General features: G+C 40.1%; 1 protein-coding gene across 6 annotated transcripts in view; it reads left to right on the top strand.

Moving 5' to 3' along the window:
- The window catches only part of relch (RAB11 binding and LisH domain, coiled-coil and HEAT repeat containing), a 40012-nt gene that overhangs the window by 6150 nt on the left and 19587 nt on the right, over window positions 1-14275 (top strand). For 2 of the 6 annotated variants that reach the window (XM_074693830.1, XM_074693829.1), the window contains exons 2-14: window positions 433-522; window positions 3897-3968; window positions 4114-4169; window positions 4334-4447; window positions 4663-4857; window positions 6050-6144; window positions 6651-6777; window positions 6866-7023; window positions 7704-7779; window positions 7861-7956; window positions 8837-8860; window positions 11950-12062; window positions 14151-14241. In XM_074693830.1, coding sequence (XP_074549931.1) covers window positions 433-522; window positions 3897-3968; window positions 4114-4169; window positions 4334-4447; window positions 4663-4857; window positions 6050-6144; window positions 6651-6777; window positions 6866-7023; window positions 7704-7779; window positions 7861-7956; window positions 8837-8860; window positions 11950-12062; window positions 14151-14241 — 1307 coding nt within the window. The remainder of the gene's footprint in view (window positions 1-432; window positions 523-3896; window positions 3969-4113; window positions 4170-4333; window positions 4448-4662; window positions 4858-6049; window positions 6145-6650; window positions 6778-6865; window positions 7024-7703; window positions 7780-7860; window positions 7957-8836; window positions 8861-11949; window positions 12063-14150; window positions 14242-14275) is intronic. The other 4 variants (XM_074693832.1, XM_074693831.1, XM_074693833.1 and 1 more) reach the window with 3 other exon arrangements.

Genomic DNA, 14275 nt, shown 5'->3' with positions numbered 1-14275 from the left:
ACTCAGCACCCTTATAATAAGCTTTAAGGTTGTTTTTAAGATGTTGTTTTGGAAATTGGCTTTTCCATCAAGTTGAGGTTTCAGGAAAAGTTCAGTTTTTATGATTGATTTATTTTCCTCCACGTGCAGTGACTCATTTGTTTCTTGGCTCAAGTGCGGCCCTCCTACATAGTTTATAAAGGTCTCTACTTTTAGCTGAGTTTAATAAAGTTTCCATCTGTTTTGAAGAGGAGGGTTAGTCACCGTCCTTTAACTCAAGCCCAGTTTTTTTATGCAAACACCCAGCCCGGCTGAGAGTCCTCAAGAAAAAAAACTTAATCCATCAGAGGCGAGAAGAATTATTTCTTCCAAATGCGTAAATTGTCTTACTGTGTCATCACTGTGTAAGGATTGTATACTCATCTCACTGCTGTGTGTCTTCTCTTTGTTCAGATCGAGCAGGCAGCATCAGCACCTTGGACTCTCTGGACTTTGCCCGATACTCAGATGATGGCAACAGAGAAACAGACGAGCGGGTGGCAGGTAAGATGGGATGAACCTCGAGGGCTCAGACCTGGCATGAGTCTGGGAAATAAAAGGTGGTCAAGAATCAAAGACAAGAGAATACTACAAGAGAATAAGAGCCAGCAACTAGTCGATCATTAAAAAATTGATTACATACTTCACTATTGAATAGAATCACAGGGCAAGTTAGGATGAAATATTTCTAAAACCAGGCTTCTCACGCTTCACTTCAAACAAGTTACATGTTTCTTTACCTTCATAGAGGTGTTTCTGCCTCCTCCCATCCCCTGTGTTATTTTTGGTACAGAGCCTGTCTCAGCATTGTTTGAAATAACACCCTCTCCCCCTGTGGCTCAGTCGTGACACACCATTACCACAGTTTTCTTCACCTAAATGAACAGTTTGAGTGTAAAATGAAGCCTTTACTGAGGAGGAGCTGCTGTGACAGTTTCTCAAACTTTATTTTTGTCGCATTTCTTTCACACCTTTGACTACAGTAAATAAAAACAAAACGTAATAAAAACAAATGTGTTTGTATTCTGGAGAGACATAGAAGGGAATGTGTCATCAGGCGGAGAAAATAATATGAGAAATATGAGTTCAATCTGCTTCTAGTTTTTGTTGCTGTGTTTTGATGTTTCTAACGTGAAAACAGAAACCTGAAAATTGACCTTTTTTTTTAACCCTAGATGAAGTCATATTTTTCTTCTGTGATTTTAAATGGTTACTAAGTGTGAAAACTAATATCATCTTATGTTTTAAAATCAACCCCTCTAGGAAGTGTCAATCGGACCAACTTTCCTGCTTTCCAATTTTTCCAAACTCCATAACCCACCTTTAACTATTCTTGAACTAAAGTGAGGAAGTGGACATAACCACTCCTCACTTCATGTCTTCCTTTGATTATTTATTCACGATGCAAAAAGCGGAGAAGAGGATGGAACTTTGGACAATTTTAAAGATCATGGCTGACTGTAGCGTTTAAAGAAACATTTACAGTTGTGAAAGGAAGGGAGTTTGACGCCAGTAACAAGATTCCTGACTAACCAACCAACTAACCAACCACCAGCAGCAGGTTGAACCAAACTTAGCTCAAAAAGTTGGAAAGTTTGAGTTTGAGTTTGAGTTTGCCAGATCTTCTCTGCAAATACCAAACAGCATTTTCTGCTTGGTGAAGCCAAATTAATATTTCATGGTAACCAACTTGGTTTAATACAATATTTTCTGATTTTGTTTGACATCTTGATAAAGAAAGTAACTGGAAAGTGTTTCAGGGTACAGACAGCTTGCTCAGCCAGTGGATGGCTTCATTGGAGCCGTTTTGCCAGTAGCTTGCAATGCGTGCATAATCTTGTACAGGGAAAAAAAATTGAAACCTTGCAGCCTGCAATGCAACTGTTTGAAAAAAGCGGCCATGATATCAAATTTTTAAGCTGAAAGAATCATAGAATTAGGGATGGGTACCGAATTAGGTACTTTTTTAGGTACCGATTGAATTCTGTCAGAAGTACCGGGTATCGATTCATGTGAAATCAAAAGGTACCATGTTTAGGTACCTACGCATCCTTGTGACTGTGAGGAAGTGGAAGAGTAGGCGATTTTCCATGCTGGACATGAACACAGCATTTCAAGGTTATATATAGAAGAATATATTTGTTAAATTGTAAAAAATATATATTTTATTATTGAACAAATTGATATTTTTTACCACATAAACACAAAAAGTACCCGAAAATTGGTACCGTTGAGTACTAGTACCGATTGCCAGGTACCTAGCATCGGTACCGTATCGTTTCAAATGTGAAAGGTACCCACCCCTACATAGAATAGCCAAAAAAGTGGAGGGACTGTTGAAATGTAAAAAGAAAAATAACCTTTACATGTAAAGTCATCATTGGTAGTTATATAGCTTTTAGAAAAGAGCCTTTTGAAGAAATATCACTGTATGAAAGCAGACAGACTGTAATGTAATGTAACATGAAATAAGGGAAGAGTTTAAACCATGCAGCAGAGATGATGGTACCAAATGCACATATTTACATTTTGAAATGACTTTCACTTACACACTGCCCACTCTATCAAATTGGCACCTTTCCCCCTTCCTTCTCCCTCCTCCCCTCTCACCCACTCCCTCCTCTCACCCTCCACCTGTTCCTTGTCGCTAAATTGCCTGCCCCCAGCTGTCTGACTCTGGGTTTTCTGGCTTTCTCCTGACGTTGATCAAACCCCAGTGAGCAATACTGGACAAGTCACTCCATCCAGACTAGCTTTGTTTGATTTTGTTAATCTTCTCCCCCGTTATTCAGCTCTTGGTTTTCCATTTTGTTGCGCTTGCATCCTGTGCACTCTTGATCTGCTGGAAAGTTAAGGCATGTTGGGATCCAAGTGGGTGGAAGAGTCCAAATAATTTTATTGATGACATTTTTCAGAAACTTAATATTATGAGCCTCTGGAACTGGAAATTATTTCAATAACTGCAGGAAATTTGTGGGATGTGTGCTGAGATTATGGCAAAAACTGTGTTATTTTATCTCAGACTTCTCATGGTGGTAGGTTAATCCTTAGAAATAAAGTGAAGTAACAGTCTTCGACAATAGAAAACAGCTGTATATGGGGTCAGATCAAACAGCAGATTTTCAGTGCACAGCCATGCAACATAGTTTTCCTGCTCCATTGCTTCTTACTTTTTGCGTGTGTTTATATCTAACATGTTTAAGGATCTTGTGTGTTCTTTTCTTTATCAGTGTTAGTTGAGCCCATAAATTTCATCCAGCAAAGCAGCAGATCATCTGCTTCTGCTAACTTGAATTGCCAGAGATGATACTTGTACAAACAAATTATGTTTCTTCCGTAAAAAGAGGAAAATCAAAACTCTTTGAACTAGTGTTTTGCATTTCTTGATGTGTACCTTAGATTGGGGTCTTCAGATTTATACCTGTCTAGACTTCAAACCACAACCTTGGATTTCATTTGAGTGGCTTGTAACCGAATCATGTAAATACTTGTTAGTGAGGTATTGCCAAACAAATCCTTTGTCAGACAGCTCCTAGATTGATCTATGTTTCAGTAGCTTCAAAGATTTTCTCTCCTCAGCTACTGCTTAAGTAACCTTGTACTCCCTCTGTTTGATTTGAGTCACATCAGTGCTCTTCAACAGAGACAAACAGACTTTCACACAGCCGGCTTTACCATAATCCTCTGCTGCATGCGTTCCTTAGATCCATGATTTGCATGAATCTTTTTTGTTGTTTATTTTTTTTTGACTCTTATGATCTTTTGTGTGATTGTTTCGTTTTTTTCATGCCCATCTTTTTTTTACTTGTTTGTTCCCTCTCTTTGGTTGGATGCCCTCCCTGTGTGTGTGCGTGTGTGTGATGTCATTTCCTGTCCAGTGCTGGAGTTTGAGCTACGGAAAGCAAAGGAGACCATTCAGGCTCTGCGCGCCAACTTGACTCAGGCAGCAGGTGTGGCGTACTTTTGACTTTCTTCTCCACCTGAACCCTTTTTTTGTGACAGCTCTCTGTCTCTCTTTTGTTTAAAGAGAATTTCACTGAGATGAATGACACTTGGCATCCTTTAAACTCATCTCATATGTTCTCAATTTCTCAGAAAGTGAGGTGCCCTCTCAGGAGAGAAAAAACTTCAAGTCAAGCCCTGAAATTCAGGTGGGAAATCTTTAAGCGTTGAAACTGAGGAGATTATGAGGGGATTTCTTTGCTCATTTCAAATGATAGCAGGATTTAATATGCACCTTTAAACCCCTGTGATGATATAATAGCTCAGCTTTAAATGAATCATTTTCACAGCCTCTCTTTCCTCTCTACCTCAGGAGCCCATACGCCCACTGGAGAAAAGAGCCTTAAACTTCCTTGTGAATGAATATTTATTAAAAAACGAGTACAAGCTGTCATCCATCACATTCTCAGATGAAAATGATGACCAGGTGAGGGGTTGTCTTACAGAAGCTTCAAAACTTTTTGTGTCGTTTTTAATTCATAGTCTTGTAACTACTTAGCTCAGTAGAAAGTCCTGCAGGCATGAGCAGTGGTAGGGTCATTTGACCATAAATGTATTCATCAGCTCAGATCAGCTGTCCTGTCTGTGCTACAACCGTGCTTATGTTTCATGTGAGTGTTAAAAATGCTTTTTTGCTTTCAGGACTTTGAGTTGTGGGATGATGTCGGCCTCAACATCCCGAAACCCCCTGACCTGCTACAGCTCTACAGGAACTGTGGTACCCCACTTCCTTCTCCTCGGGACACAGTTGATGTGTCAGTCGGGGTAGATTTTGGGGATTTCCCTGGAAACTGCATCGCCCCTGATCCCCCAAAGAAGCCTGACCTATCACAGCAGGTTTGTCTGTGGATGCTAAGCTTCATGTGTGTGGTTATTCAGAAAGGTAAAACTCTACAGTTTTTCCATGTTGAACTTCCAGCTATACCTCCATGGAGTGCGTCATTTTAAGCCAGGCATACACTGTGCGGTTGTCGGCTTGTTCTCAGTTGATTTTGTTCTCATGCGACTATTTTTTGGATTGGGGAGAATTTCAGCTCAATCCTGTGTCGTGTTTGGCGTAGTATACGTGGGTTAACAAGTCGAGATTGACACCTCACGATGTGGTCCTTATCACAAATCCGTTGATCGCAAGAAAATCAAAGATGTTTGAAATTCTGGTTTCTCCTCATGAAGGTATCGCACAGTAGAAGCAGTACCACGAGCCGACTTGCCTCAACCTCTCACACAGAGCATGCGCAATTTCTTAAGTGACATCTGGAGTTGGAAGAAGATTGTCTAAAGTTCAATTTAGCTGTCGCTCCTTACCTCCTGTTCTCATTGAAGAATTGAGAGACCGTATTTCCCACGTCTGCTCAGCCAATTCCTTGTCTATACACGTCTTTTTTTTTGTGTGTGTCTCTTTACACACAGAATGGCACAAATTGCCAAGGCAGTGCGTTTGTTTTTGTTCAGTGTGCATCTCCCACTTCTGGGTTTTTTCTTCTCTTCCTTTCGACGTTGCAGAACTGGATACAAGAATCCAGCTCCCAAACACCATAGAAGAAGGATACAGAGTCCAACGTATGGACGTATAGTGCGAGCAGTGAAGTCGCGTCAGAGCATCAGGCTGTATAGTGTAAAAACACGATTTGTGGCCTGCAAACTTTTGAAATCAGCGATCAAGTCGTGCAGTTTGAGATGGAGCTGAGTCAAACCATTTAAAGTATCGCACAGTGTATGCCCGACTTTAAAAGAAAATGTTTACTGTAGCAAAGTCAACATTGAATAAAAACAAATTGAAAAACGTTTTTTTTTTCTCCTTGGTTTTCTTCCAGAGTTTTTAACCATCACAAAAGCAAAGCAAACATAATTCACACATCTGTAACGGCAGAAATATAATTCCCACCTCTGCATTATCAAGTTTTAAGTATGAAACTGTTAAACTGCATAAAAAGTGTCTGCCTCTTTCACAGGAGTCTTAGTTTTGTTTCTGAGTATCTAATTTGAGCTCTAGGAATGAACCTCCTAATTTTCCTTTGTCCCTTTAAAGCAACAGACAGAAGTGGTTGAAGAGTTGGAGTATCAGATCAGTCTCCTCAACAATGAGAAACAGAGTCTCGCTGAACAAATCAAGAAACTACAGAGGTATGTGCCAGAGAGCGAGCTCACGCTATTACACAAATGAATCAGCCAGTATTTCAGGCTGGCTGAGACACAGCAGCGTACTGTGTCCTGTAAATCATATGACTGCTGTCAGTATGCTGTGATTATCGCACAGTTTCCTCTATTCGTCGCAGTTATCTGAAATAACACGAAGGACATTAAAGGGGAAAAATAAGAAGAAACCATAAAATTCTGAAATGGTTCCTGCATTTTAGTTCACATTTTACCGTAACTGTGTCCAGAACAAGCCTGGGGGAAAACAGTAAGGCATTTTTCCGGTGGCATCACTCGTGCATGAAATTACAGTGACACTCCACTCAAATGTAATAATGCAAACGCTAAGATTCAAAGATGTTACCTTCTCCACTTTAGAAAACTGATGAGCCATTCTACTACACTATCCTACTTCCAATTGAACAGTTTTCTTTATTGGAGCTCTCAACACGTCATCTACAGTGTTTTCTGAGTGTGTTTTCTTTTGCTCACAGTGAGATACAGACACTAAAGAGGACTGTCTCCTCCCCTCCAACCTCTCTGGACCTGGGCTCCCAGAACACCTTGAATGCCTCTTCCTCCTCCTCAACCACTGCTCCCTGCACTGACCATCACTCAGTGGTGTGTAGTCAGTCATTACCATTTGGTCAACCAGTGTTTTTTATGAAAAAGTGATAGAATATTGATATGATCTACTTTTACCTCTCAGCCTCCAACAGATAACGGCCAGTATCTGGACATCCGGGGGGTTTCACAAGCTGAAACTGCTCCAGGCCCCACCTCAAATCAGAACACATCGCAGCCCCACCCACAGTCCCACAACAAGCTAAAAAGTCGTCCTCCTGTGCAGTTTGATCAGCCCAACAGGTGAGATATATTTTTGTCACAGATGGAGCCTTTATGACAGAACTGATCTGAAATTTAGACACACACGTCCTGCAGACAAGGTAATGAAAAATCCCCCAAATCCCAATTTCTGTGTCAAGGCTGTAATTACCTATAATGCATTGCATGACTTACTTTTTGAGAAAAGTTTTACATTCTCGTTACATTCTCTTTGGTTGTGCTGTAAAACAGTGGATCTAGAAAAAATAAAACTGAGTGAACCCACTTACTCTCTTTAACAATAACAAAGCCAATCCCAGGGTTGTTACCACATGTGGCCACTAGATGGAGGTAGTGATAAGTCCATAACACAAAAGTGTCTACAGTGAGCTATCAAACAAGTAGCTTCCTTCCCAGTTTTTTTTTCATAGTAAACGAAAGAAGAGTCCCAGTAAAGTCACTCTTTTACTTTTTTCTTTCATAAAATCAATGGCACCTATTCAGGAAAATATTATTGGCTCAACAGAATCCAGTCAATCTGACTGAAAAAAAATCCTTTTCATGAATTCCTATGAACAGCAGTGACGTGGGAAAGTGGCAGCACTAAACTCTCTAACACGGTGGTCCGCTCCGGTCCTCAGTTATTCAATGGTCATTCTTGTGGATACATATTTTGTGGTGCAGACGATACTTACTACTTTCGGTTTCTTGTGGTGTCGCAGGAAGCTATCCCCGGCCTTCCAGCAAGCCTTGCTGTCCTTCTGCAGAATGTGCTCTGACAGCCGCCTGGGAGCAGAGGTTAGCGCTGCTGTTTGTTTTCATGTTGAATACACACCTAAAGTAATAACACATATTAAGTAACATGGCTTTTCTTTCCAGGTGTCTCGTATAGCAGACAGCGAAGAGAGCGTGATGTTAATGCTTGGCCGCTGTCTCCCTCACATCGTCCCGAATGTCCTTCTGGCAAAAAGAGAGGTAACCTCACTTCCTCTGCTCTTCCTGCTCATCACCTCCTTCCTGCACCTCATTTAATATTGTCATCATCACATCACAGGCTTCTTCTCTTAGTATCCAATAGATGCACACAAAGCAGCAAGGCAAAGCATGGAGAAAATTCACCTTTATTGAAAAAAATAACCACTTCTGTTACAGCCTTTAAATGCTGTGGTTAAAGGTGCTTTGTGAAGCTGATTTTTTTGTCAGTTTGTTTAGTTGAAAATCATTTTCAAATAAACATCAAGAGAATCTCAAGCAAACATTTGTTTTGCAATTTTTGAAGTCACTTATTGATGCCAAAGTTCCAGATTCTCCACAAACCTCATAAAAGCAGTCAGTGTTGTTAGATTTTTTTCTTTGGAGATCTTGAAGGGTATAAACATTTTGAAATGGAATTTTTCTGCTGTTGATTCATCCATTTCCCCATCTGCTATTGCAAGAAATATTTGGTACTGTTTGCATGGATAGACCACCAGCCTACCCTTGGTTTGTGCCACAAAGCATTCCTGAAATTCAAGTACGATGCAGTGTAGTGTTTCACACTTTGTAGAGGCTGCCAGATTTCATGCTGTCATCTTAAACCTAATGGAGCGCTGAGTACCTCCTGCAAGAAATGAAAATAAATAGCAGTTTGATTTGGAGTTGATTCCTGCTAACACCCAGCTGACTTGAGTCCATCTATTGATCAGGAATCACACCTTCTTTTGAAATACTTGTTTTCACCAATGTTGTCATCAATACTCCTCTGCTGTTTGTCCCCCACATTTTGCTGTCCTTTTTGGCCTCACTGGTTTTTATTTTGTATTCTTCTCTTTACGTCTCACTCATTCTCTCACTCTCATGCATGCCTCTCTTCTAGAGAATGGTTGCACATCTTTGCCAGGTGAGTCTTTCACGCACTCATCTGCATGGTGTCACATGACCTGTCAGGTTATTATTTTGTAGAATAAATGACGAGCTCCTGTCGGCTACAACTGCTGTCAAATAGGCTCTGACTTGCCAGAACTATGTTCAAGAGATGCATCTGACTTTAACATCATAGTTGTACTTCAGATTTTTAAATACTGAATGTCAATGAGAAATGCTGATCTTACCTGCATTGTGTTAGTATATAACAGAATTGGAACATTGCCAAAAATTTGCAATGATGACCTAATATTTGCAGTGTTAGCCTTCGGTGCGTCATGTTGTGGATGTTCTTTCATTGCTCTTCTTTGGTTTTAATTTGTTGCAATGTAAAGTCTCTGAAATGAGTTTAATTCATCTGAAAACATTTTTAGCAACTCAAAGAAGCACTTAATGCTCTCTACTAATGCCTTAATGAAACTTGAAATGTTTTACGTCCATTATGATGCGTGCAGTGATTCCAAGTAACTAAAGAACATCTTCCTTGAACTTTTTGGAAAACATTTTTTGTTTTTTTCCCTCGGGGTATTAATATCTTTTGTGGTATCAAGAAAACAAGATTTGTTTGATAGATTAGGCATTAACAAGCTGTTACTCTTCACAGGCTGTAATGCAGACACCTGCACAGGTGCTCTGTCTACAGATAACTGCTTGCATGCAATTAATGTCTGTGTGTATTCGCGTGTAAACAAATCCTGTGTGCTTGAATCTGCACCAAAAAAGAGCTAAACTCAGAGCGTGAAACGGAGTGATAAAAAGAGGTAAGTCAGGTTGGAGGAGTTCTCACTAAAGCTGCTTTGCATATGGCCAGCGTTTTGTCATTTAATCAACTACTGCAGTTATGGAGAATATGATCCCTCTGAAGACCTGTGGGGAAGAATGACACAAAGAGTTTTAAAAACAGCAGAACACCAGGGCCTGAGGGTCCTCCTCGAATGTTGTGGACTTTGTACTGTGTCCGTTAGATTCTTCAGTCATGGCATGCACACACACACACACACACACAGACACACAGCTGCTCCCACTTCCACCTTGCAACTTGAAGCTTTCTAACCCCCTCAAAACTGGAGACACACCTTGCTGTTTTTGAATGTGACACCCACTTAAGAAGAAGTGTTTGACTTGAAACGGTGGAATGATGCAGTGAAACTCTGCCTGCCACCTGGCTGCTCTATCAGACGCTGTGAATCATTAATCACGTGTGTCTCAATATTTGTGTCTGTATTCACAAAGTAACGTGGTGTGCATTCTTTAATTAGCTCTGCATTACTTTTACCTTTACTTTTCTTACAAAAAAGGAAGAAAAAACGGTTGAATTTGTAAAAATCTACTGAGCACTGCTTCAATTCTATGTTCAGGCTTTCTAAGAAGTATTATAGTGGTTATTACAAGACAGTAAATATGTGTAACGATCCAGTTCCTTTTTCTGCTGGTCAGATTAACTTTGATCTCTAACAAACTACTGACAGTACCAAGACAGTAACGGCTTTATTGGAATTCTTGCAAAAAGCAAATGTTTGAGGACAGCCCCATGCATAGTTCACATTGTGTTTGATGTGAGTGCTTAAGTTTCTGATTTCTCCAACAATGCAGCAGAAAGTCAGAGTGAATCAAAAGAGAAGGGAAAACTGATTGGAAACAACAGGTACCTTGGAGAAAGAAACCTGTGTGAAAAGAACAAAAATCCACACAAAAAGAGCATTTAAAGATATGATTTTTTGAGCCCTGCAGAAGAGATCAACGATATTGTACACAAAATGTTCTCATGAAGCAGATTTAATGATGAATGAAAGATTTGATTAAGGGTGTTAATTCCTGTGAATACGGAGACTGCAGCTCTGCTCTTTAAAGAAAACCCTCAGACCCCTCTGGCCTCCAGCTACAGGCGTCTTGCCGTCCAGCTCACCTGCCCACAATGTTTATCCAAGACTGGTCAGATGTTTGACCTCCTGAAGGACTCCTCACATGAGGAACTCAGGAGTTTTTGCAGAAATAAAACAGGGTCACTGTGGGTTCTGGCTTTTCAGATGTAAGCTTTTTTTTAAAAACGTCTTTATTTGTTTTATCAGGCTGGAGCTGCTAAGTCTCCAAGAATGTCTGCAGTGTAGATGGAAGATGGTATTTTCAGGGGCCACAGGGGTGAAGATTATTGAATTTGACATTTTAATGTGGCTGGGTTCAGATAATTTGCTGGGTTGCGATGCTTGAACTGATTTCACCCATCTTGAACTCACCATGTAACCACTCTAAATTACCCTAAGATACTTAAATGCTCGTATTTTTACTTTTTAAAAGATAGCCAACATGGCACAGACTTCAGAGGCTTAGTCCAGCTCTGAGTGAGTGACTCATCACAGCCTATCTTTACTTGAGTCTCTGTCAGGTCGGCGTGTCCGTCCAGAGTTTGGGTTTTGCTTGTTCTTCCAACACTTGGCAGTGAAGTATGATATCTTCCTGGAAAAAAAAGGTTGTTTGAGAAAAAACGTATTTTTCACTCCGTATGCACTCTCTAATTTGGGTGTGTGTGGCGGAATTTAGTGCAGACCACAATTTGGCCATGGAGGCCTTGTATCAAGGGCAACTGAGCTCTCTCCCCTCTGGCTGAAGGTTCGTAAACTCTGTGTGAACTCTGGGCTCGAGCTTGGCTGTCATAGGGGTAGTAGTGCAGTAGGTGTATGTGTGTTTGTGTATGTCCAGCTGTGTCTGGGTGTGTGCATGCATTAATTTTTTCCAGTACTTGGCTTTAATTGTGTGTGTGCACTACTCCAGAGCTGAATGAGTCAAGGTATAACAGCAACAAGCTATTAAAGGTAAGCATGTTTTCCCAAGTGATGACAGACTCTTATTCAGTTCAAAGGAGTTCATGCGTTTCTTTTTACCTGTGACTTTCTTCTCCTTTCTTAAAGAATTCTTCCTTTCATATTCCCAATCCTGTATAGACTTCCAGGCCCACTTGACCACTACCAACCATCCTTCCCGTTTGTTGAAACTTTTTTTTCTTCAGTTACCAAAACTGACGCTACTTCTCTCTTTTTTTCTGTTTGTGTCTCACCACATCTCCTCCAGGAGTTGATCCCACTCATCTTATGCACCGCTTGCCTTCACCCAGAGCCTAAAGAGAGAGACCAGCTCCTCCACATTCTGTTTAACCTCATCAAGAGACCAGATGATGAGCAGAGGTGTGTGTGCATGCATCAAGAACGTAATGCGTGTGGTTCATTGATGGACCATGTTCTCATAGCAGCTGTTTGATTCCTGACAATTTTCATTAGGTGGGAAGCTCAAATGCTAGAATAATGTCATGCTGATGTTTTTCCACTTCGTAAATCAGGGATACCTGACAGTCTTGACCATTTTACTTTTTCCTTATCCTAACTAACTGAAATGACTAGTCAAATGGTAAAATTGTATAGGGACACCAGGCATTACTTCCAACAAAAACATCTTTTGATAACCCTGTGTCAACAGCAAAACTTCACTCTTACACTATGAGCAAGCTGTAGCTAAAATTGGCATCTTGCTACTTCTTTGCTAAGGAAACCACAGCGCACGAATTTTAACTTTTGTCCACTGTCGTCAAAGACTTTGTAGTAGGGCTGCAGCTATCGAATATTTTAGTATTCGAGTATTCTACTGAAAATCCCATCGATTAATTGAGTAATCGGATAAAATACATTTTTGTTTCGTGAAAGAGCAGTTATTTTCCAAATAAAAGTTTTTTTTCTTTAAGAAATAGAATTTTCTGATACAGCATGTCAATAAGAGCACTTGCTTTGGTAGCTCCAAAATTTGTAAACACTTGTACACATTTTTTGTGCCTTGTACATCTCATCAAATGTTGTGGACCCAAATGGCACCTGTTTCGTAGAATGACCCATTAGTCTCCAAACCCCAGAAAAGAAGCTAGGTGTATTGCTAGTTGCTATTTTGTATAAGAGGTAGCTTAAGGGGTCTGAAAACTCTCTTAATATGGCCTCAGCTCTATTTGAAATACCACTCTTTGATCTTTTTTAAAATTAAACGATTCCTCGAGCCGAAGAAAATTACTCGATTATTTTTTGTAATCGAGTACCTCGAATCATTCGAGGAATCGTTTCAGCTCTACTTTGTAGTGAATGGTCATAGCCTCCTTGGTGTCACCCATCTATCTCTGAAACAGAGTTTTGTAGCAAATCGTCAGTGGGGACCATGTTGGAAATGAGGCAAGTTTTTAGCCATACTAACAGTTAGGGAGTTCCCAACTGTCAATCAGCTGAGCTGTCTCTCTGATTGGGTAAACATGTGATGTGATATCTTAAAACTGCAGAGTCAGAAAAAAATCACCCCTTGTACAGTGTGTGCCATTCAAGAAATTAACTATTCAGATAGGGGGCATTTTTTTTGTACCAGGATGAAAACATGTTTGTTTCTGCTGAGAATTTTTTTTTTTGGGGTTGGTTTCTGGTTCTTGCAGAGCCAGCCTCAAGCAGCACTCAACGGACTTTAGCACCTGGACCTCTCCACATATTTTTAGACCATAGGTTGCCACTTGGTATTTTAATCTTACACCTTTACAGCATATTCCATACATATTATAGGTACAGTGAACTTTAAGTTATGCAATTTAGAACCCTAACAGGGTAACCAAGACCATTTGTTACCCACATTCCAACTAACAACCTAAATATTTTGTCACAGAAGACTGACTGAAAGATGGCTTAATTGATTTAAAAAACAGTTTATAATTTATAGTTTTGTTTCCAGATTGTACAGTTGATAAAAAGAAGTAGTAACACTAATTTCATGGTTAGGAATGCTTCCATGTAGAGTGTTTTTAGACTCCATGTGGCATGATTTACTTATGATGGTCAACTCCAGAGTCTTCCCTTGTTGAGAGTTAATCTCTATTGTGGGCTTTTATCTAACCAGAATCAAGTATTGAACAGAGCCAATAGTATGAAATAGAAAGTTGGGACATAAGTGTTATGTTTTTATTTCTATTACGTCGGCTGATATCCTTAGAGGCAGTTCTCAGTCAGTATTTAAGTCCCTGATCACATGAAAAGAAGCAAATGTCAAAAATTGTGTGATTCTCTGTTACTAACAGAAACACAGCAGCATGACTTTGTTAAAGAATTTGAGCTTCCCAGCCAGAGGACAGTAACTTGTGAGCAAATCTTCATTGCTCTCTTGTTGGGATATAGTGTAAACCTAATAAAGTACACATACTTGTAATCTATCTGATCCAACTGTGTGTTCTCATGTGATTTTCTGTGTGTTTTGTATAGACAAATGATCTTGACAGGCTGTGTTGCATTTGCGAGACACGTGGGTCCCACGCGAGTCGAAGCTGAATTACTTCCTCAGTGCTGGGAACAGGTATGGATCTGAAACGACAGGTTGTCTTTTGTTT

Source organism: Halichoeres trimaculatus, unplaced genomic scaffold (genome assembly GCF_033239565.1).
Source record: "Halichoeres trimaculatus isolate MK-OKI-2021-1 unplaced genomic scaffold, fHalTri1.1 fHalTri1_scaffold_18, whole genome shotgun sequence".
Classification (NCBI taxonomy): domain Eukaryota; kingdom Metazoa; phylum Chordata; class Actinopteri; order Labriformes; family Labridae; genus Halichoeres; species Halichoeres trimaculatus.
Note: the sequence above shows the minus strand (reverse complement) of the source record. Positions and strands in the feature narration are given on the sequence as shown.